Below are 21,986 nucleotides of genomic sequence, written 5' to 3' on the forward strand. Positions count from 1 at the left end.
AGTGTTCAATGCATCAAATCTATTCTTGATATGGTCTCTAAATTCAGGTGAGTTAAACTTAAGGTTGTACTTTGGGTCTGTGGATTGTTTTCATATCCTTCAGCTTCAACTTGATCTTGAATAAGATGTAGAGGATAAGATATATTCCATTATTAGATGACCAATAGTTTTATTATGTGTAATTATTGACATATTATATAAAAAGCAGGCCAAATATTAGAATAGAAACAGCATAGGCTCGTTAATTTTATATTAGTATTGGAACAATGTCTATTTAAGTATTGTTAAGAATATTGAAGCTAATTATTAAATTGCGAGCTATAGAAAAGCTCTTTGAAATCTTATCACTAGTTCAAATATCAGATATGTATGTACATATATAAATCACATGAGAAAACATATGGAAATGTTTTATAAACTGTAAAGTACTATATAAATATTATAGGCAAGACACAGAACAGTTATTTTTTTAACACTGTCTAAGAAAAGACTACCCAGTAATCCAGTGCCATCGAGTCGATTCCAACTCATAGCGACCGTTTAGGACAGAGTAGAACTGCCCCATAGAGTTTCCAAGGAGCGCCTGGTGGATTCGAATTGCCGACCCTTTGGTTAGCAGCCATAGCACTTAACCACTATGCCATCAGGGTTTCCTAAGACTAGTCTAAGAAAATACTAAAATTAAGAATTGAATGTCTGAAAAGGGAAGTTGGCAAGGGGCGTGATCTTGTAGTATGTCTGAATTCGTTGGGGGTGAATCTAATAGTTACTTTAATGCTTCATGTGAAGTAAGACTTCTTAAGCAAAGGGAGACTCTTTGTCAACTTCCAAGTGGTAGCAAAATAATTTGTATAGCTTAGAATAAGGAAAATAAGTTATATGTATATGTCATTATATAAATCTTAGTTCTTTCATGTGTATTATCTTGTGACTCCCACATTAAACTTTGTGAGTTAGGAATTCAGAGAAATTAAATTATTTGCCTAAGTTATTTACCTATTAAGTGGTAGAGCTAAGATTAGAAGCCAAGTACATATTCAAATTCTTAAGTCAGTCTTTACTTAATCTTTAATTTAGCCTTTAGACTTTTATAGCCTTTGTATGCTAGACCTATAACAGGAATTGAAAATTCAGTGATAAATAATCGTTTTCCCTAGGCAAATTTCAAATAATTCAATACGACTGAGGTATATGAGGCAGAGACAAAGATATACATTTTAACAATATAAACACTGGATTTGAAATATAATGAATGCTGCCTATGTGAAGTTTTAATGATACTAAGTTTTTACAGAGAATCAGGATGAAAAAGTAGCAAATATTAACCTGCTTAATTGTTTGGAAAGAGTGATTTTTTCTTAGTTGGACAGCTTTTGTGTGTTTATGCTTGTAAATATGAATTATTATAATCTGGTACATGTCTTAGTTACCTAGTGCTGCTATAACAAAAATACAACAAGTAGATGGCTTTAACACATAGAAATTTATTGTCTCACAGTTTAGGAGGCTAGAAGTCCAAATACAGGGTGCCAGCTGTAGGGGAAGACTTCCTCTTTCTGTTTGCTTTGGGGGAAGGTTCTTGCCTCCTTTCAACATCTGCGGGCCTGGCGTTCCTTGGAGATCTATGTGCACCTTGGCATTAATCTTCCCCTTGGTCTAGGAGATTCTTAGCACAGGAACCCCAGGTGCAAAGGTGGTAGTCAGGTGTCTCTGCTTGCTTCTCTCTCCTTTTATCTCTTGTAAGATAAAAGGTATGACTCAAGGAAGGGTGGTGCATCCCACTCTACTCCTCATTAGCATAACCTAATAATGCCTCATTAACATAACAGAGAACTCACTCTCCAATGGGACCATAACCACAGGCATAGAGGCTAGGATTTATAACACATAATTAACATCAGATCACAACATGGAGGTCAACCATACAATGCTGGGAACTGTGGCCTACCCATGTTGACACGAATTTTGGGGGGTCACAATTCAACCCATGACAGTATAGTAATTGTTTCTAGAAAAAAATTGTTCATGGCATAGTTCACAGATGCTAACTCATGAAGGTTAATGTCAAAGATAATACACATAAAAAAACTAAAATTTATAGAATGACATATACATACAATTTTATTATTTTAAGCTACACAAACTATTTTACTGCTACTTGGAGCTTGACAAAGAGTCTCCCTTTACTCAGGAAGTTTTACTTTGCATGAAGCATTAAAGAAACTACCAGATTCACCCCAAAGATTTCCGGTATACTCTAAGATCATGTCCCTTGCAAAGTTTTCTTTTCAGAGTATAGTTTATGAGATCATCATAATCATATCTGACACTTATAAAGCCCTTACTTGTGCCAATCCCTTTTAATGCATAACATACTTATTTAATTCTTACAACAATCCTATGAAGTAGGTATCAATATTAATCACATTTAACAGATTAAACTGAAGCACAGAGTGGTTAAGTCTAAGGCCATGCAGCGAATAAGTGGTAGCACCAGAATTCTAACCCAGACAGTCCGGTTTCAAAATCTTGCTTTTAACAACTACACTATCAATATTCCCTGATGCCACCTGAGAAAATTTCATAGCCACATTACATACTTGTCTTAATTATCTGGTGCTGCTATAATAGAGATACCACAGGTGGGCGGCTTTAACAAAGAGAAATTTACTCTCTCACGGTTTAGGAGGCTAGAAATTCAAATTCAGGGCACCAGCTCTAGGGAAAGGCTTTCTCTCTCTGCTAACTCTGTGGGAAGGTCCTTGTCATCAACCTTCCTCTGGTCTAGCAGTTTCTCGGCACAGGGATCCTGGGACGTGCTCTGCACCCAGCTCTTTCTTGGTGGTAGGAGGTCTTTCTCCTCTCTGCTGTTTCTTTCTTTTATATCTTAAAAGAGATTGACTCAAGATAAAACCTAATCCAATAGATTGAGTCCTGCCTCATTAATATAACTACCTCTAATACTGCCTCATTAGCATCCTAGAGGTTAGAATTTACAACACACAGGGAAATTACACCAGATCACGAAATGGAGGGCAACCACGCAATACTGGGAATCATGGCCTAGCCAAGTTGATGCACATTTTTTGGGGGGGACACAATTCAATCCACGACAATACTTATGTTTGAGATTTCATATTTAACTAAAATACTATAAACAAAGTATAAAAGAGCTTCAGTTTATTTGCTTATTAATTCTTCAATAAGAAGTATGGAGCAACATGGTGAAAGTAATTAATGTCACTGAATTGTACATGCAAAGTGCTGAAATGGCGAATTTTTGCTGTATATATACTCACCACAATTAAAAAATTGATTAAAGAAAAAAATAAAAGAAGTATAGGGGAATGGAACTCATAGTTTTCTAATATCAACCACTACATGAGAAATTTCAGGACTAAGCGTGACCTATTTAAGAGTTAAATATTGGCAGAAAACATTTTCAACAGGTGCATGGGTAAAATGTTAGAAATCATTTGTCCTCAATTTAAAAAAAAATCATTTTATTTTACTTCTGTTGCTGTTGTTGAGAATATACACAGCAGAATATGCACCAATTCAACAATTTCTCCATGTACAATTCAGTGACATTGATTACATTTTTCAAGTTGTACAACCATTTTCACCCTCCTTTTCTAAACTGTGCCTCCCCCATTAGCATAAACTCACTACCCCATAAGTTTCATAGCTAATCTTTTGAGTTGCCATTGTTAATTTGATTCTATATAGATAGTCCTTAAAAGAGCCTGATGCCCAAGGCAGAACTCTTTACTAATTAAGCTAAACTATTATTTGGTTTAAAGAAGACTTCAGGGAATATTTTTGGTTTAAGGTTTAAAGATTATCTCAGGGTAATAATTTCTCAGGGTTTAAGGTTTAAAGGGTTCGTCCAGCCTCAATGGATTCAGGAGTTTGGATTCCAAGAGAATTTGAAATTCTGTTCTGCATTTTAACCTATTGATCAGAATTCTTTTATAGAATCTTTGATCAAAACGTTCAGTAATGGCAACTGGACACCATCCAATTCTTCTGCTCTCATGCTACAACATGGATGGAGCTTGAAGACATTATACTGAGTGAAATAAGTCAATCATGAAAGAACAAATATTGTATAATCTCGCTTATATAAAAGGGCAAGAACAGACAAATGTCCTCAATTATTGAAAAATTTAATAGTAATTTCTTCTAAGGCTCTAGAAGGAATGCTATTTTCCTCTGTACTAAATTATTATAAACGAGAAATGATCTGTAAATTGGATAAAACATTTTATTTTACTGTCTATGAATAAAGCAGAAGATAAAAATGGCGTCAGTTGCCTGACTAGATATATTTTTAGATTTTTGTGTTTGCCATCTTGTTATCTAAATGTATTTTCATACTTATAACTATGATAGTAAAAACAAAAAGGACTCATGCTTCCATGGAAATAATTTCTCTATTTATTATTAAAGTATGATATCCCAAGTAAAGAAACTTGATTAAAGTTGTTGAAATCAAACGTAAATATTAGGATTTTTACTTAATTCTGGCCTATGTCTCCCTAAAATACAGTGGCACATTTCCCCAAAATAATTATGAACCACAAAAGCTTTATTGCTATTAACTTTGATAAACAAAATAATAAATACATTTAAGTTTGTTAATGTGGTTGAAAAAATTAAAATCATGTCTTTAAAATACATTGTAACTTGCCTTCTTTTAGAGATGAACACACCTGCCCCAAAATGAGAACATGATGGTGTGAATTGTAAATATTTAAAAGTTACTTTTTAATAAAGGAAATAAAATTGTGTTTTCATGGAATAATCTGATCAGTATTTGAGTAGTAAAGTGAAAATTTAAAAATGCAAACAGTAATTTCATATTTTTGTTAAAAATACTATAGCAGCCTTAAAGAAATTTAAGGGAAAAAAATCATTACTAACCCAAGCTGATTTTTGTTCTCATCTGATGTTCTTTCACACATACATATATCTGTAACATCAAATAAGCAGGTATTTATGAGATTTCTAAGTAGTGTTTCGAATAGACTATCATGTAGTTTTTTTGTTTGTTTTTACTTTTAAAAAAACACTTGTAATACATGAGCTTTGTTTACTGCTCTTCTCTGCTCCATTTTCCCTGAAGGCTGCCACTGTCGTTCCCTTTACATACTTTTCCATTTTTTTCATGGTAGTTATTTTAGAGGGATGACTATTTTTCTCCTCTGCACCACCCTCCTCAAAAAAACAAAAACCCTACATTCATCTCATACAACTTGGATGAGCAAATTCTAATTTAAAGCGATACCTAATAGATTTTTAACCAATAAGAAGTAAGACAACTCAGTCTGAAAAAGGAGATGTAATAGTAAAATGTCTCTGAAGTACTATGTAATTTTAGTAATTATCATAGTTGATCCATTACCCTGTTGCTTCTAATTGCATGAGTATATTTGTATATACCCCAACTTAAGACGTATTTGAGTTACTATAAACTGCACTTAAAACCATCTGTTTTTTGTACATCTTATCATTAGCAATGGAGTCCTGATGGCACAATGGTTAAGAGTTCGGCTGCTAACCAAAAGGTCAGCAGTTTGAATCCACCAGCTGCTCCTTGGAAACCCTCTGGGGCAGTTCTCTGTCCTATCGAGTTCCTACGAGTAGGAATTGACTCTACGGTAACAGGTTTGGCTTGAGGTTTTTTGGGTTTATCATCAGTAGTATGTAGTAAATACAATGTTAAAACATATCTGTTAGTTTATATATAATGTTTCCAACCCCAAAGATAAAGATCAGATTTATAAAAACACTGATAACAAAAAGCAAAAATAATGAAAACCAAAAAATAAAATACAATAGAAGAAGTATTTTACTTATGTCAGAACTAACTTATAATGAAGTTGTCCGAATAGAACCCTGTCTTGGGTTAGGGACTACCTGTATAATAATTTTTTCTTTAAATTATTTTCTAAGGATAAATTTTCAGAGGGGTATTTTCAGGACTTTTAAAATTATTTTTAGTGTCTTAATAACTATTGCCAAATGTTTTAAAGAATTATTTACAAAGCCTTACAAAACTACAAATGTGCAAGTAGCTGCTCTTTTTACCAAAACCTAGCCAGATGAAATTTTTTAAATGATTTTTTAATTATGTTTTTGTTGTTTGGAATATATACAACAAAATATGCACCAATTGAACATTTTCTGCATGCACAGTTCAGTGACACTGATTACATTCTTTGAGTTGTACAACCATTCTTACCCTCTTCTTCTGAGTTGCTTCTCCCGCATGAACATAAACTCACTGCCCCCTAAGGTTCCTATCTAGTCTTTTTAATTGCTGTTGCCAATTTGATCCCATATAGATAGGTCTTAAAAGAGCATAATTGTCAAGGCAGGCACTCTTTACTAGTTAAGCTAAAACTAGTACAGTTTTAAAAAAATAACACACACCGTCTACATTCGTTTGCCCACTGTGCCCTCCTCTGTGAGGTATTTCATAAGTGAGCTGTGCTAATTTTTTTTTACAGCAACATGTAAAAAATATTGGCATAGTGGTGCTTACAAAAATAACTCTTGAGGGGAGGGTACAGTGGGCAAGCAAACGTAGGAGGTGCATGTTATTTGTGTAAAATACGGTATTGTTTGGTTTTACGAAGACTTCGGGGGATATTTTTGGTTTAAGGTTTAAAGATTATCTCAGGGCAATAGTTTGGAGGGTTCATCTATCCTTCATGGTACCAGAGAATCTGGATTCCATAAGAATTTGATAATCTGTAATTTTATTATTTAATAGCCTTGAATCAAAATTATATTTTTCCGTATTAACTTAAAATTTCCAAGTTGAGATGAATTCTTGCATTTCAACTTTACCACTGTAATTCTGTTTTGTCTGTGATATTTGGAGAAATATGAAAATCCCTATCACCCTTCTTTATGTTCGGAGAGCCATATTTCTTTCCATCAGTTAATACATGATACATTTCTCACAAATGTGAAAGGCTAAGTCTTTGGGTTCTACCTTTTATTGATTTTTATTTGTGCGTGCGTGTGTGTGTGTTTTAACAATTTAATATCTCAAGTCCTGACAGTACTTCTAACTCTCTGAAAATATATTGCTGAATCAAATAAGATTCTTTACCCACCAGAACAATTTGAGGTTTTTCATAGTAATATCAGAGTTCCTTTGATAATGACTATTTAAAGGAATTCCCTTGGAAATTCATTGTAGACTACGTGATTTTATTATACTTTTACTCTACTATAGATGATGATCCTTGCAGTGGACCCCAACCTGGCAATATGCTTTTTTGAAAATAGGACTCTTCACATGACATTGGATGTTAGTGTTTTTGTCTAAAGTTTTTTTGGATTTGAAAGTTTTTGTTGTTTTTTTTGACATTGAATGTTCCTTGGTAGGACTAAAAAAATTGCTGAATAGATGACCAATTTCTGTAACCTGTAAGTAGGCTAGATAGATTTTATGAATTTTTAATACCAAGATGTTGTTAAAGTATGGAGTTTTTAGAAATAAGAAATCTTAGATGTCAGACTGAGTCCAGCACAACTAGATGGTGCCTGGCGCCCACCAGTGACTGCTCTGACGGGGATTACAATAGAGAGCCCCAGACGGAGCTGGAGAAAAATGTAAAACAAAAATTCTAACTCACAAAAAAAGACCAGACTTACTGATCTGACAGAGACTGGAGAAACCCCAAAAGTATGGCCCCTGGAGACCCTTTTGACTCAGTATTGAAGTCACTCCTGAGACAGGCCCATAAAACCAAACAAGTCTAAAGGGGCACACAAAGCCAGGGGAAAGGACTAGAAGGCAGGAGGGGACAGGAAAGTTGGTAACAGAGAACCCAAGGTCGAGAGGGGGAAAGTGTTGACATGTGGTATGGCTGGGGAACAATGTCACAAAACAATATGTATATTAATTGTTTAATGAGAAACTAATTTGCTCTGTAAACCTTCATCTAAAGTACAATAAAAAATCATAGATATCAAAATGCACAAGGATAAACATTCAGAAAGAACTGCTGGATTTTTAATGTAAAGCTGTTTCGTAATGAATATCTAAAGGAAATCCATTGTAGAGTAGGTGATTTCTATTACACTTTTACTCTGTATGATGATCCTTGCACTGGAATTGCTTTTAAGTTTTATGATACCTATCCTTTTTACGACATAAAATTGTTATATTGACTTCTGGCATGTTATAAAAGAAAATATGTTATAAAAAAAAAAAATGTTATAGACCCCAGGAATTTTGAAATGACACAAGTTATTTAAAAATGTTAATATAAACAAACCAAATTTTAGTATTGAAAAACTTGAAATTTGTAAAAGAAAATAAATTCATAAAAGAAATATACTAACATTTAGGAAAGATTACCTAAAATGGTATGATAGATTTTTCTTTTACCTTCTGTGTTTTCCAAAATCTTCTGCAATGAGTATATATTTATATTTATAATTAGGAAAACTGTGTTTTAAAAGAAAAAATATTTCTCATAATACTCCCCCTTAGAGGAACCCTGGTGGTGCAATGGTTAAGCACTCAGCTGATATCCAAAAGGTTGGCCATTCAAACCCACCAGCTGCTCCATGGGAGAAAGATGTGGCAGTCTGCTTCCATTAAAGATTTACAGCCTTGAAAACCCTGTGAGGCAGTTCTCTGTGCTGTAGGTCACTATGAGCCAGGATCAACTTGACAGCAATGGGTTTGGGTTTAAATAGTATATTTAGATTTTAAGTTAATCCAGTTAAGGTCTTAAAAGAAACACAAATGGGTACTGTCTGTAACCTGATACTGTTCTCCTAGCATTCCTGCTGCTCAAAATTTCCTTAAACAGTGATGTAGGGGTGGGACATCTCACTCTGTTTTAGTTGAAGTAACTAAATTTGCATATTAAGTTTTCACAAATAAACATTGGTTTGTTAGACCTATTAACTTTTGTGTACTACAAAAAGCTAACTAAAATCTTGTTTAAGTCCTTTACTTGTTTTAAAATATTGGTTTTAAATTTTATGATACATATCCTTTTTACAACAAAAAATTGTTATATTGACTTCTGGCATTTCTGACTTATAGACCCCAGGAATTTGGAAAAAGACACAAATTATTTAAAAATGTTAATGTAAACAAACCAAATTTTAGTGTTGAAAAACTTGAAATTCATAAAATAATTTCAAACATGCCTTTTTTTTCATAATAATTTATTTTAACATAAGATGCTTAATAGCTATACATTTTTGTTGCTTTTTCACCTACAATGGAGTAAATAAATATGTAATTTAGGCATTGTGTGCAGACACAGTGGTTCCTTTATCCACTTGACCTCTTAGAAAGGAAATAAAAATGATACAGCCAGAAGGAAAATGAATAGTTAATTGTGAAGGAGGAGAAAACGTAGCTCAGTACTTTGACTAGAGGCAGCTGGGGAAGTGACGTCCTGTAGCATTTGCTGTTCTAGAAAGTACAGAGACACGTAGTGAAAATGGGAGGATCTAGAAGGAGGCTGTCTCCTGTGTAGTGTATATTTATCTGTAAGTGAGCTGTTGGGGAAGGAATTAAATACAGAAACGCTGTCTGCTTGCTTCCTTAAGATAGCTGGCAGAATTGCCGATTTGCTTTAACTTTTAAAATACCCAGCTTGGTTTATTTTTCTTAGAATCATTATATTGCTAAGACTGGGGACGCTGTTTTCTTTTACAAAGGGAAATCTAAGTTCATTTCAAGGCATTCGAAATGGGGAAAGACTATTATTCCATTTTGGGAATTGAAAAAGGAGCTTCAGATGAAGATATTAAGAAGGCTTACCGAAAACAAGCCCTCAGATTTCATCCAGACAAGAACAAATCTCCTCAGGCAGAGGAAAAATTTAAAGAGGTCGCAGAAGCTTATGAAGTATTGAGTGATCCTAAAAAGAGAGAAATATATGATCAGTTTGGGGAAGAAGGTAAGTATTCTGTTTATTCTGTCTCTTCGCCTCTGTATCTTTCCGTCTTTTTTATTCCCTCTCTCAGCCTTTCTAGTTATCATTAAATTGGATTCTTGGACATATCAAAATTAGAAAGACAAATAATGGATAAAAACAAGATTTCATTCTAGATCATATGAATGGGTATTGCATAGGTATGAATGAAATGTACTTGTCTGCCTTTTTTTATTTTAGCATTTTGTATTATACATATTCTACCCTTAGAGTTATGATGTTAACATTGTGTATTTTAAAGAGACCTTAAATTCCCATACCCATTAAGAATTATGTCAGAAGTCTTATGCAACCTGTTTTGTTTTCTAATGGATTTCCTCCCAGAACCAATAAAGAGCCTTTAATCATTTAAAACCTTAAGATTGGCAGTTTAAATCCTGGGCAGTTTATATTTTATTCACAAAAACAAAAAAAAGTTTTTTTGCCTTTCTTATCAAAGCTAGTTCAGACTGAACAAGATAGAACCATTTCCCTTAGAAGCAGAAGGCCCAGGCATTTAGCCTCTAGTTGTTTTTGGCATTTTGCCTAGAGAGGAAAGAATTTTCCTGATGTCATAAAATACCAGAACAAGTTTTTAGCTTAATTGTAAACAGTAATTGTGTGCCAAGAAAATGTTTTCAAAAATACAATTTTTAACCTAAAATGGCCACCTAGAGTTAGAACAATTTTTAATTTACTTTTAGGTAACATTTCTTTTGAGATTTTACCGTCTAGGTAGAGAGTAAAGCGTGACATCTTCCCTTTCCTCTCCCTGCTGTACTTTTATTTCTTGCATTGTGAGATCAGGAACTAGTTGAACACTGCAAATGAGGGTAATTTAAAATTTATCCTTTTATCATTCCGGATTTTTAATCAAATTTGTCCATCTCCATATAAATTCAGAAAGCACTCTGGTTAATGTAGCTGTAAGACTATATAAGAATATTTATATTCTTAGAATATATAAGGATATTTCTTTGCTAAAGTAAATATTTTAAAATTGCTAATTAAAAAATTTAATTTCTATTCTAGGATTATCAACTGTTTGAATGAAGAATGTTATTTCATTATTAACGGTTCCCCTAAAATGTTTTCTTTTAAATCGTTATGACTATAAAAATTTTTTATATCCCTTTGCTTCTTTTATTGCATTTAATGTTACATTTTCTTAATTAGAAATATATCCTTAAAAATGCAGTCAAGCAGTGACTATGCTCATTTGAATTAAAAATATTAAATTTAGACAAGCAGCGTGATTGTGTACAGAGGATTTTGTTGTAGTTAGCTGTAATTTTCAAAACTTGGCCTTGCTGATATTTATGCTGCTGATTTTGGCGTGTTAAGGCCCTTCAGTGTCAGGTTCTTACAAAGTAAATATTGAAAAAAGCAAATAGTGGGCAGTTCAACTCTGCTTGTATATACCATGTTCCCCATGGCCAAACCATGGAAAATACCATTATTTGGTTCACCTGAAGTGCTAAGCAGACTTCTAGATACTACCAACAATATACTACTCTTTCTGAAAATAATATTTTGCCTTTTATAGAGAAATCCACATAGAGTAACACTATAACTTTCCATAGAATAGCAGATAGCCAGCCACTGCTTTGAATCTAAGGTATTTGGCCACATTGCATTGCTAGCTCAAGTTTGGCTATGACTCAGCCATAGTATTCAGTGTTTATTTAGTATATTTATCTTCATAATTTTCAAGTCACCAGATAGTACATTTTTCTTGGTTTAACATTACCTCCTAATAGTGCTTTTCTTTTTTTTATATGTAATTTGTCTTATTTTTTTTGTTGTTAATAATATATATACACAGCAGAACATACACCAATTCAGCAATTTCTACATGTATAATTCAGTGACATTGATTATATTCGAGTTGTGCAACCATTCTCACCTTCTTTTTCTGAGGTGTTCCTTACCCCCATTAATGTAAACTCACTGCCCCCTAAGTTTCCTGTCTAATCTTTTGAGTTGCTATTGTCAATTTGATCCCACATAGATCTTAAAAGAGCACAATGTTCAATTTACTAGTTAAGCTGAATTCTTGTTTGGTTTTAAGGAGACTTCAGGGGATATTTTTGGTTTAAGGTTTAAAGATTATCTCAAATAATGCTTTTCTTGAGTGCTATTTCTCCAGTATAATGTTTACTGATCATCATTAGTGAGCAAATTTTTTAAAAACTAAACTGGGATCAATCTTTTTCCTTTTTTGACTCAGGAACTGCTATAAGCAATAAGAGGAAAGAGTGAGAGAATAGGCTTTTTAAAGCATAGAAGTATATTCAGAAATGTCATTCTCTAGTGATAGGCCACTTGAAAATATGGTTGAATGAAAGTTATTTTTCTCCAGAGAAAAGTGTTATATTTATTTGCTCTTTACTCGGAACATCTCATTAATTCTTTAAAAAATTCCTCTTTGAGGACATTGTGAAAGCATGGGAAGACATTTTTTCTCTTTGCCTTTCCTTGATCTGCTGTACCTGCAGGCCTTGTTCTGTAGCCACTGTTCTATCTGCTTCCCTAATAGTAATAAAACACTGGATTTTAGGACTGTGAAGCCACTACTAATTTACCTGATATACTTTTTTTCTTTTTTTCAATTATTATACTCTATTTTAAGACTTGAAGCCTGGGACAGTGGGCAGTGAGAATAGGGAATCAGGAATTTAGAAGAGTATAAATCAGACATGCTAAATTTAGATATTTAGGAACTAAGAGAACCAGTAAACCAAAAAAAAAAAAAAAAAACAAAACCCAGTGCCGTCGAGTCGATTCCAACTCATAGAGAACCAGTAGTCTAGTTTATTTATGTTCCGAACATCTCTCATATCCACAATTTAAAGTTTTGGGTTAATAAGTTGAATAAATATAGAGATGTTTTAAGCTTACCATATGGCCCAGAAATTCCAATCCTAGGAATCTGCACAAGAGAAATGAAAACATATGTCCACACAAAGACATGTATGTGAATGTTCATAGCAGCGTTATTTATTATGGCCCCAAACTGGAAACAACCCAAAAGTCCTGTCAATGGGTGAATAGATAAATAAAATGTGGTGTATCTATACATTGGAAGACTATTCAGCAATTAAACAGGCTGATTTAATAAGACTTGCTACAACATGGATGGAACTAAAAAATTATGCTAAGTGACAGAAGCTAGATGTAAAAGACTATGTATTGTATGACTCCATTTATATGAAATGTTTAGAAAACACAAATTTATAGAGACAGAAAGAAGGTTAGTGATTGCCTAGAGTTGGTGGTGGGAGTGGAGATTAACTACAAATAGCCACCAGGGAACAATTTGCATTAATGGAAATGTTCTAAAACTAGATTGTGGTGATAGTTGCACAACTCTAGGTTTACTAAAATCATTGACTTGCATGTTTACAATGGGTGATTTTGTTTATGATCTGTAATAAACAAAACTATTTTAAAAATAGCTGTTTAAAAACTGCGGAGGCATTTTATCCACGATTGAGTCATTGAAAACATAGAACTACAGAAATTTAAAATCAAACTTTGAATCAGTACCTCCCCAAAAGTCTTAGATTTAATTCTGAATGGTTCCGTGGATGTTAATTGAAGTTTGCGTTAAAAGATTTTCAATAACATTCCCTTATAGTTGGGTATTTATTCTAGTTCTGTAACATTTCTCTTTCTTTATGCCTTTCTTTTTTTGTTGTTCACTCACTGACTTATTTTAAATACTGAAAGGTAGTGTTTATATGATCAAACGTTTATTTAGTATATTAATGTTTATACTAGCTTGCTTCTGTTCTTTCACTTTTTAATCAACCGACTCCCATTATTTATTATGCATTTCTAAAATATGTAAGTAAACTTGATATTTTTTAATCAAAACCTGTTTAAAGAGTTTCATTTTAGTAACTCTATAAGCCTTGCTATCAATTTGGGTTTTTTATATACTAGATTTCCTTAAAGTAAGTTATTAAAATGTTATTATTTTTTCCCAGTGTTTTGCTTTTTAATAAACTTATAGTTAACTAAACTAACTAGGGGAATTCATTGTTATACATAGTATCCCAAACACATGTTTGTTTGGATTGCAGATTGGTTGGTTGGTTGTTTTTTAAATAATAGCAGTCCTGCTAAAGCATAGGTTAACGTTGATTCCAGAGTGCATTCCTCAATCATACAAAGTGGTAGTGGTGTCTAGAAAACATTTTGGGTATATTATTTGAGGAAATCCAGTTGAATATTACAGTTTTCTATAAGCAATCGAAATATAGGTAATTAAGAGTTGACTATACAGTTTTTTATACAGTTAATGACACACCTATCATTATTCAAGTTTTAAGCAATGCAAGTGACACTTATGTAATCATTCATGTCTTATTATAATGACATGAATTTTGGTAGGATTTCTCTGCCCTATTATAATAGCCTTGTCTTTTGCTACGCAGTTGAGTGTTTAGTGTCTAGGAAAACCTCAAAGTTGCATGGGAGGCATTTTGTCAACTTTGATAAATAAGTCACTTAAGATAGACTGTGAATCTTCTCAGGGATTCTGTAATCCTGATTGAGTTATCATTTTTAGAGAGTAGGAAAGGGGTTTTAGGAAAAACCTAAACCCATGATATAATAGCTTACGATATTATTTTCTTTTCATGATTCCATTATGGGTTCAAAAGCGTTTAGATTTTGTATGATAGAATGTTAGAGTGGGCAAATTACTTTATTAACGCTGTTAAATTATTATACTCTGTTAATATAGGATAAAAGATAAAACAATTGAAATAACTTAAGAATTGGTTTAGCCATATCATCATGACCTTGAGTTATATACATATCCTACCATTAAAAAAAATCACTGACTTTTTAACATTGGGAGTTGTTATCATAATTATACCTCTGAAATTTATAAAAGGAAGTTTTGTATGAGTTACATGCTAGTATTTCTTCTCTACCTTATACTTGTCATTCTGTTTCTACATGGATTTTTCCTTAAGTGCTGTTTGACTATATCGTTCAGTTCATATTTTGAGTATTATCAGATTATTAGGTCTCTTTCTATGCCTTTAGATTTCTATTCATGATGGAGGTGAATTTTAGACATCAGCTGAGCCTTTCTTAGATCAAAGAGAGAGAGAGAAGGTATGCCTTTTAATGGAAGGAGCCAAATATAAAGCAAGACATGCAAAACTCAGTCTATTTGAAAGCATATTGAGTGCTTTCAGTGAAACTTTTAATTATTAAATCTCTCACATGTGTATGTGTGAAAAAAAATATACACACACATACACACATATACATACACACACACAATGCTTTTGCTTCTGCCTTCTCTATTCTGACAATCAAGACAGCTTTTTTGGTTTGATTTAGGAGGATATTAAGAATTGGTTCATTTCCTTCATTCAATAAACATGAGTGCCTATCATGTTTCTGCCCTGTATGCATGAGCAATGCAAAAACGAATAAAATATATTTCCTTCCCTCAAATTACTCACTTTTTGGACATACTGGAAGATAATGGAATCCCCTACTTTAATCTCTTAAATTTTTCATGGTTGTATAATTTTTAGGTTTATAATTTTTGTTTGTTTCCTTGGTCAGGAATGCCTGTAAGGCTCACTCAGGAACCTTGCTGATACTGTAATGATATCAATCCTTGCCATTATTGCCCACTTAAAAGATCACTACAGTTTTGTGGGTTTTAGTAGAAATATTTCCTTGGCATGTAGTAGAAAATGCAGTTTCAAATATGCGATTTCTGTGAGCTACATATCGTTTAGTAGAGCATTAAAGCAAATAAGTATATTTGACAATGTGGTAGTGTCAGAGGGTTAGTATATAGCTATCTGAAGTGGGTTATCCAGACAGAAATAACCAGTCCAAAGGCCTTATATGTCTTGAGGGTTTACAGCTCTTGATTTCAGTCTTCTTTTTACCTACTGCTGAAATTAATGGAATCTAGAATAGGGCTAACCATTTTACTGCCTAAAAAAATAGTCTCATGAGGTGTCATCATTATTAGAATATTTTTCTCTTTCTGCCACAGAAAGAACGCTATTTTAATTCTTAAACAGTACAGAGTAAAAGTTATCTGGGTTAATTACCAAAGCTGTTTAGTATGAATTTGGTATTCTATATTATTGATTGTACTTACTGATTATAATGGCACGTATATATTTAGTTTCTGCATCTTGCATTGGTAACTGAAGACTTTTTAACTGACATCTCAGTATGCCAAACCAGTAGTTTATAAGATAGGTTCCTGATTTTATTTTGTTTTTCTTTTTTTACTGTTGTGACAGTTACCAGGAATGAATAATGACTAAATCTAAGGATTTGGAGGAAGGATTTGAAAGCTAAAAATTTAACTTAGGATGGAATCATCAGAAGTTATATAGCTGTTTTTATTAATTATAATGTCCTTTCTGGCCAATATTAATAAATTGTAACCTAAGTTGGCCAACATTATTTGCAATAACATTTTTAAAAGTTTAACTTTCAAGGGTTGTGAACTCTTTTCTAATCACACTTATTTCTTTTATTTAGGGTTGAAAGGAGGAGCAGGAGGTACTGATGGACAAGGTGGTACCTTCCGGTACACCTTTCATGGAGACCCTCATGCCACATTTGCAGCATTTTTTGGAGGTTCCAACCCCTTTGAAATTTTCTTTGGAAGGCGAATGGCTGGTGGTAGAGATTCTGAAGATATGGAAGTAGATGGGGACCCTTTTAGTGCCTTTGGATTCAGCATGAATGGATATCCAAGAGACAGGAATTCTGTGGGACCATCCCGCCTCAAGCAAGATCCTCCAGTTATTCATGAACTTAGAGTATCACTTGAAGAAATATATAGTGGCTGTACCAAACGAATGAAGATTTCTCGAAAAAGGTTAAATCCTGATGGAAGGAGTTATAGATCTGAGGACAAAATTCTCACCATTGAGATTAAAAAAGGATGGAAAGAAGGCACCAAAATTACTTTTCCAAGAGAAGGAGATGAAACACCAAATAGTATTCCAGCAGACGTCGTTTTTATTATTAAAGATAAAGATCACCCAAAATTTAAAAGGGATGGATCAAATATAATTTATAATGCTAAAATTAGTTTACGAGAGGTAAGTTTGTAGAACCTGGGAATTCTGAGCCCAAACATAATCATGCAGCTGGTCTTAGGGAATTTATCTAAATAATAGTTAACATTTATTCAGTGTTTACTACATATTAATTTTTTAATCTTCCTAACAACTCTCTGAGGTTGTACTACTATTATACCTCTTTTATGGATGAGGTTTTATTTTCTAAGTTTAATTACCTATGTTAACAATTTAAGTGTCAAGTTTAAGTGCCAACTGGATTATGTACTATGGTGCCTTATGTTGTGTTAATTCTACTCTGTTTTTACAAGTGTGGTTTATGAAATCTACATTGGTAATCTCATCATTTTAGTGCATCTGTTAGATTTTTCCAAAATAGTTAATTTGGAGTTATAATTGTATAACAAGCAAAAATATTAAACATATTAAAAGACAAGATAATTAATAAGGGTACTGTCTTAATATATGAGTTATTACTGTATTTTAGACACTATACTCGAGGGCACTGGGTTCATCTGGGATAGTTCATATTGGATTGTAATCCTGCAAATCTGGTCGTGTCAGTTCCCTGCTTAAATTTTTTAAATGGCTCCGCTTAGCATCTACCATAAAGTCTAAACTCTAGCTTAAAATAGAAGGCTGCTTTAACCTGCTTTCTACCCCGAAATGCATTTCCCTAGGCTTGCTCTATCATTCTTTTATTACATATCTGTGTCATTGTTTGAGTTCTACCCTGTGGAACAGTATTGTTCCTCATTCTGCCCCAATACCTGCTACTGGTCCATTGTTTAGCTTAAGCATCCTGTACTCCCAAAAGCTAGGGGTAAGTCAGGTGCCCATCCTCTCACAAAAGACCTCTGCACATACCTCCATGCCAGCATTGTGCTGTATTACATTTGCTAGTTTGCTTATATGTCTCTTCCAGTAGGTTGTGCTCTTCTTAAGGTGGAGTCTATGTCAATGGTGCCTATATGCTAAGCATTTAACAGGAATGCATGGCATAGAGTAGGCACTCAGTAAAGATTTGTTGAATAAAACAATATCTCCCTGTCCCAAAGTTTTCCCTCCAGAGAAGTAGATAGCTGCCTCTATCCTGTTCTTCCCAGCTCTGAATTTCTCCCTCTTCTCTTCCATTCCATTCCTGCATCTTGAATGTTGTAATAGTAGTCTCAAACCTATCAACTTTATTCCATGGCTATATGAAGGACATCCTTTCCTTTCCTGTCCTGTGTATTTTTTAATAACATATCTGATAATGCATATCTTGAAGAGATTTTCGACTGGGGAGAACATTTTATAACCACTGATTCTTTTAGAGCTTAAAAATTTAGTGGTAACATCCTTTACCACCTGGTAATTTTTTTGTTTAGATTTCTAAGTTTTGAAGTTTGTTAATTTTATCTCATTTGATCCATTTTAGGCATTGTGTGGCTGCTCAATTAATGTACCAACAATGGATGGAAGAACCATACCTATGTCATTAAATGATATTGTGAAACCTGGAATGAGGAGAAGAATTATTGGATATGGGCTGCCATTTCCAAAAAATCCTGACCAACGTGGTGACCTTCTAATAGAATTTGAGGTGTCCTTCCCGGATACTATATCCTCATCATCCAAAGAAATACTTAGGAAACATCTTCCTGCCTCATAGAATGAAGAACTTTGTTACCCATATTTTGACAAGGCACTGAAAATATAAAAGGACTGGCAGTTTACCGAAGTAGATGTGAATTCTGTATAAAGACATGTAAATTCTTCTGAGGGCTCATTAAATTGCATGAATAGAGATGGGTCATATAAATAGGCAAAAGGGATTTTTACAGTTAGAAATTCAGAGAAAACCACTCACTGTATTTTATTTCATTTTTCCCAAATCAGAAATGTTTAGTATTTTGCTTATGTGTACAAGTTGTTTTTGTGGAGTCAGTATATATATTTCCATATATATTTTCAATAAAGTACTAGACTATCTAAGTACTTTATTTCTTACATCTTTAGATTATCAGTATGATAGGTTCCCATTTATAATGGAAATTATAATTCTTAACTAAACTATGCGTATGGTATGTATTTTAAGAGAAGATTAATAACCTAAGTAATTTGGAAATGTGGTTAACTAGATTTAAATCACCTTTTAAAGTGCTGGTATAGGGCTGGTACCTGGTAAAAGAATATCCTGATGCATATGTTTCACCATTTTGATTTTTAAAGTATGCTGTAGCATTTCTTAATAACATAGTCGCAATATTCATAATATAGACCTTTTCTTCATAAAAAGGAAATTAATGGAAGTTTATCTCCTATGGAAATCCCAGTTGCCTGAATTACTGATATTTTAGAAATAGGCTGTTTTTAAAATGCCATATGTAATTTTAAGCAAGTTGACTATATATCTTGGACTTAATAAATTATAGGTTCATTTTATTGTCCTCTAGTTTAAAATAATTTGTTTAACAATGAATGTGTTTTCAGGGGAAATGCTCTTATTTGGAATTAATTTTCCAATTATACAGTCTTCTGTAACTTACTCATAATATGCTGTATGTACCTTATGCAATTTCCCTAAAAGTAATAAACTACCAGTATGGTCTTAAACAAAAATATGGGAAAAATAAACACTGTAACTGCTGCTTATGGATAATGTTGCTACTACTTGTTATGCATATAAGTATTTTACTTTTTCACATGTATAGATTGCATTTCTTAGGTGTTTTAATTTTTTAAATATATTTACGTTTAAAATTTATTTTGTTTTTGTTTTCTGTTTTATAACTAGTTTGAATGATGTTTTGAAACAAAGTTTTTCATTGAACAGTAATTTTGGAGGTTGAGTCATGTATATACTAGGTATACTGGATCCTATCACCTTTTAGCAGAACATGAAATCTTCTTTTAGAAATTTAATATAAATAGGTTACAATAACCATATACTTTTTAAAAAACAGCTTTATTAAGATATAATTTACATACCACAGAGTTCACCCTTCTAAAGTTTATGATTCAGTGGTTTTAGTATGTTCACAAAGTTGTGTAACTTTCACCACTTTTTAATTCCATGACATTTTCATCCCCTCACAAAGAAACTCCATACTCATTAACAGTCACTCTGTATTCCCTGCTTCCTCCATCCCTTGACAACGACTAATCTACTTTTGTCTCTATGGATTTCCCTATTCTAGACATTTCATATAGAAGGACTCAAACAATATATGACTTTTGTGTCTGGCTTCTTTCACTTAGCATGATGTTTTTAAGGTTCATCCATGATGTGGCATGTATCAGTGCTTCATTTCTTTTTATGACCAAATAATTTTCCATTGTATGGATATACCACATTTTGTTTATCCATTCATTAGTTAATGAGTATTGGGTTGTTTCTACTTTTTGGCTATTATGAATAATGCAGCTATGAAATTTGTGTATAATTTTTTTGTGGACGTATATTTTCAGTTCCCTTGAATATATACCTAGGAATGGAATTTCTGGGAATAACCATATATTTTTGTTGCAAATGGAATATCCCTGAAAAAGTGCCTGAGAATTCAACTAATCACACTCATCAAAATCGTTTATAATTTCTTTATAGCTTCATTTCTCTGAATGACAGTTAAAAGTCCCTAGGGAAGCATGAACATCATGGAAATTTTCTCACAAGTCTAAGGACCTGGAGCTAAAAAGTGTCAGTCAGAGTGGTGGGTGTGGTTTTGATTTAAACCAAACATTATCATTTATTACAATAACTTTGCTTGATTAAACATTTTCCCCCAGATGAAATAATATAGATAAAATATATGGGTAATCTCTGGATAAAAAAAGTAAAATTTTTTAAAGTAGATTTTTCTTCTAGTAGCAAAATTTACATAAACCAAAACCAAGCCCATTGCCGTTGAGTCGATTCTGACTCATAGGAACCCTATAGGACAGAGTAGAATTGCCTCATAGGGTTTCCAAGGAGCGGCTCATAGATTTGAACTGCTGATCTTTTGGTTAGCAGCCGAGCCCTTAATGTGACTGCGCCACCAGGGCTTCAAAATTGACCTAACTTTACAAAAACAGTATACCAATTTCTTTCTTGTCTTAATAGATATTGATAATGCTGTAGTAGCTAGTAAGTACTAATTGTTGAATATTGAATCAGTGAATGTAAAAGTAGAGTTTTAAATTTCTATTTTTTTAAATTATGGAATTACTTTCTATTTTTAAATGTTGTTTTTAAATTCAAACAAGATCTTGGATGCCTGGTATAGTTTTAAAGTTCTGTGGATCCCAGTACAGGAAGCAGTAAGCAATAAATTATGTAATATTTACTTTTTAATATTTTATTGTTTTAGGTCAAAGTTTACATAGCAAATTGGTTCCCATTTAACAATTTTTATACAACTTGTTCCATGATGTTGGTTACATTCTTCACAACATGTCAACACTCTCATTATTTCCATTCTTTTTGTTCTGTTTCCCTTGATCTAGCTTCCCTGCCCCTCCTTAGCATATCATCTTTGTTTTAGGGTAAATTTTGACCGTTTGGTCTCATATAGTTGATTATTTAAGGGAGCACAATATTCATGGGTGATACTGGGTTTTTTTGGTTGTTTTTTTTTTTTTTTTAATAAGCCAATCTATTATTTGGATGAAAAGTGATCGTCAAGGGTGGCTTCAGTTCCAAGTTCAAAGGGTATCTTAAGGCAATAGTCTTAGGTTTTCCTCTAGCCTCTCTCAGTCTGGTAAGTCTAGTCTTTTTTTATGAATTTTAGTTTTGTTCTACATATTTCTCCCATTCTAACCAGGACCTTCTATGTGTTCCTGGTCAGAACGGTCGGTAGTGGTAGGCGGGCACCATCTAGCCCTTCTGGTCTCAGGCTAGATGAGGCCATGATTCATGTGGGTTATTAGTCCTGTGAACTAGTTTCTTCTTTGAGTCTTTGGTTTCCTT

The 21,986-nt window shown here is 33.1% G+C and overlaps 1 protein-coding gene across 3 annotated transcripts in view; it reads left to right on the forward strand.

Annotated features, from left to right (window-relative positions):
* DNAJB4 (DnaJ heat shock protein family (Hsp40) member B4) overlaps positions 1–21,624 on the forward strand; it is a 67,753-nt gene extending 46,129 nt beyond the window's left edge. For 2 of the 3 annotated variants that reach the window (XM_064282152.1, XM_023549458.2), the window contains 2 exons: positions 16,506–17,074; positions 18,474–21,624. In XM_064282152.1, the coding sequence (XP_064138222.1) occupies positions 16,506–17,074; positions 18,474–18,707 (803 nt within the window). In that variant the 3' untranslated portion in view covers positions 18,708–21,624. Of the gene's footprint in view, positions 1–9,376; positions 9,951–16,505; positions 17,075–18,473 lie in introns of those variants that run through there. The other variant, XM_003411220.4, reaches the window with a different exon arrangement.
* Positions 21,625–21,986: the final 362 nt, after the last annotated feature.

The sequence above is a fragment of the Loxodonta africana genome, chromosome 3, assembly GCF_030014295.1.
Source record: "Loxodonta africana isolate mLoxAfr1 chromosome 3, mLoxAfr1.hap2, whole genome shotgun sequence".
NCBI lineage: Eukaryota > Metazoa > Chordata > Mammalia > Proboscidea > Elephantidae > Loxodonta > Loxodonta africana.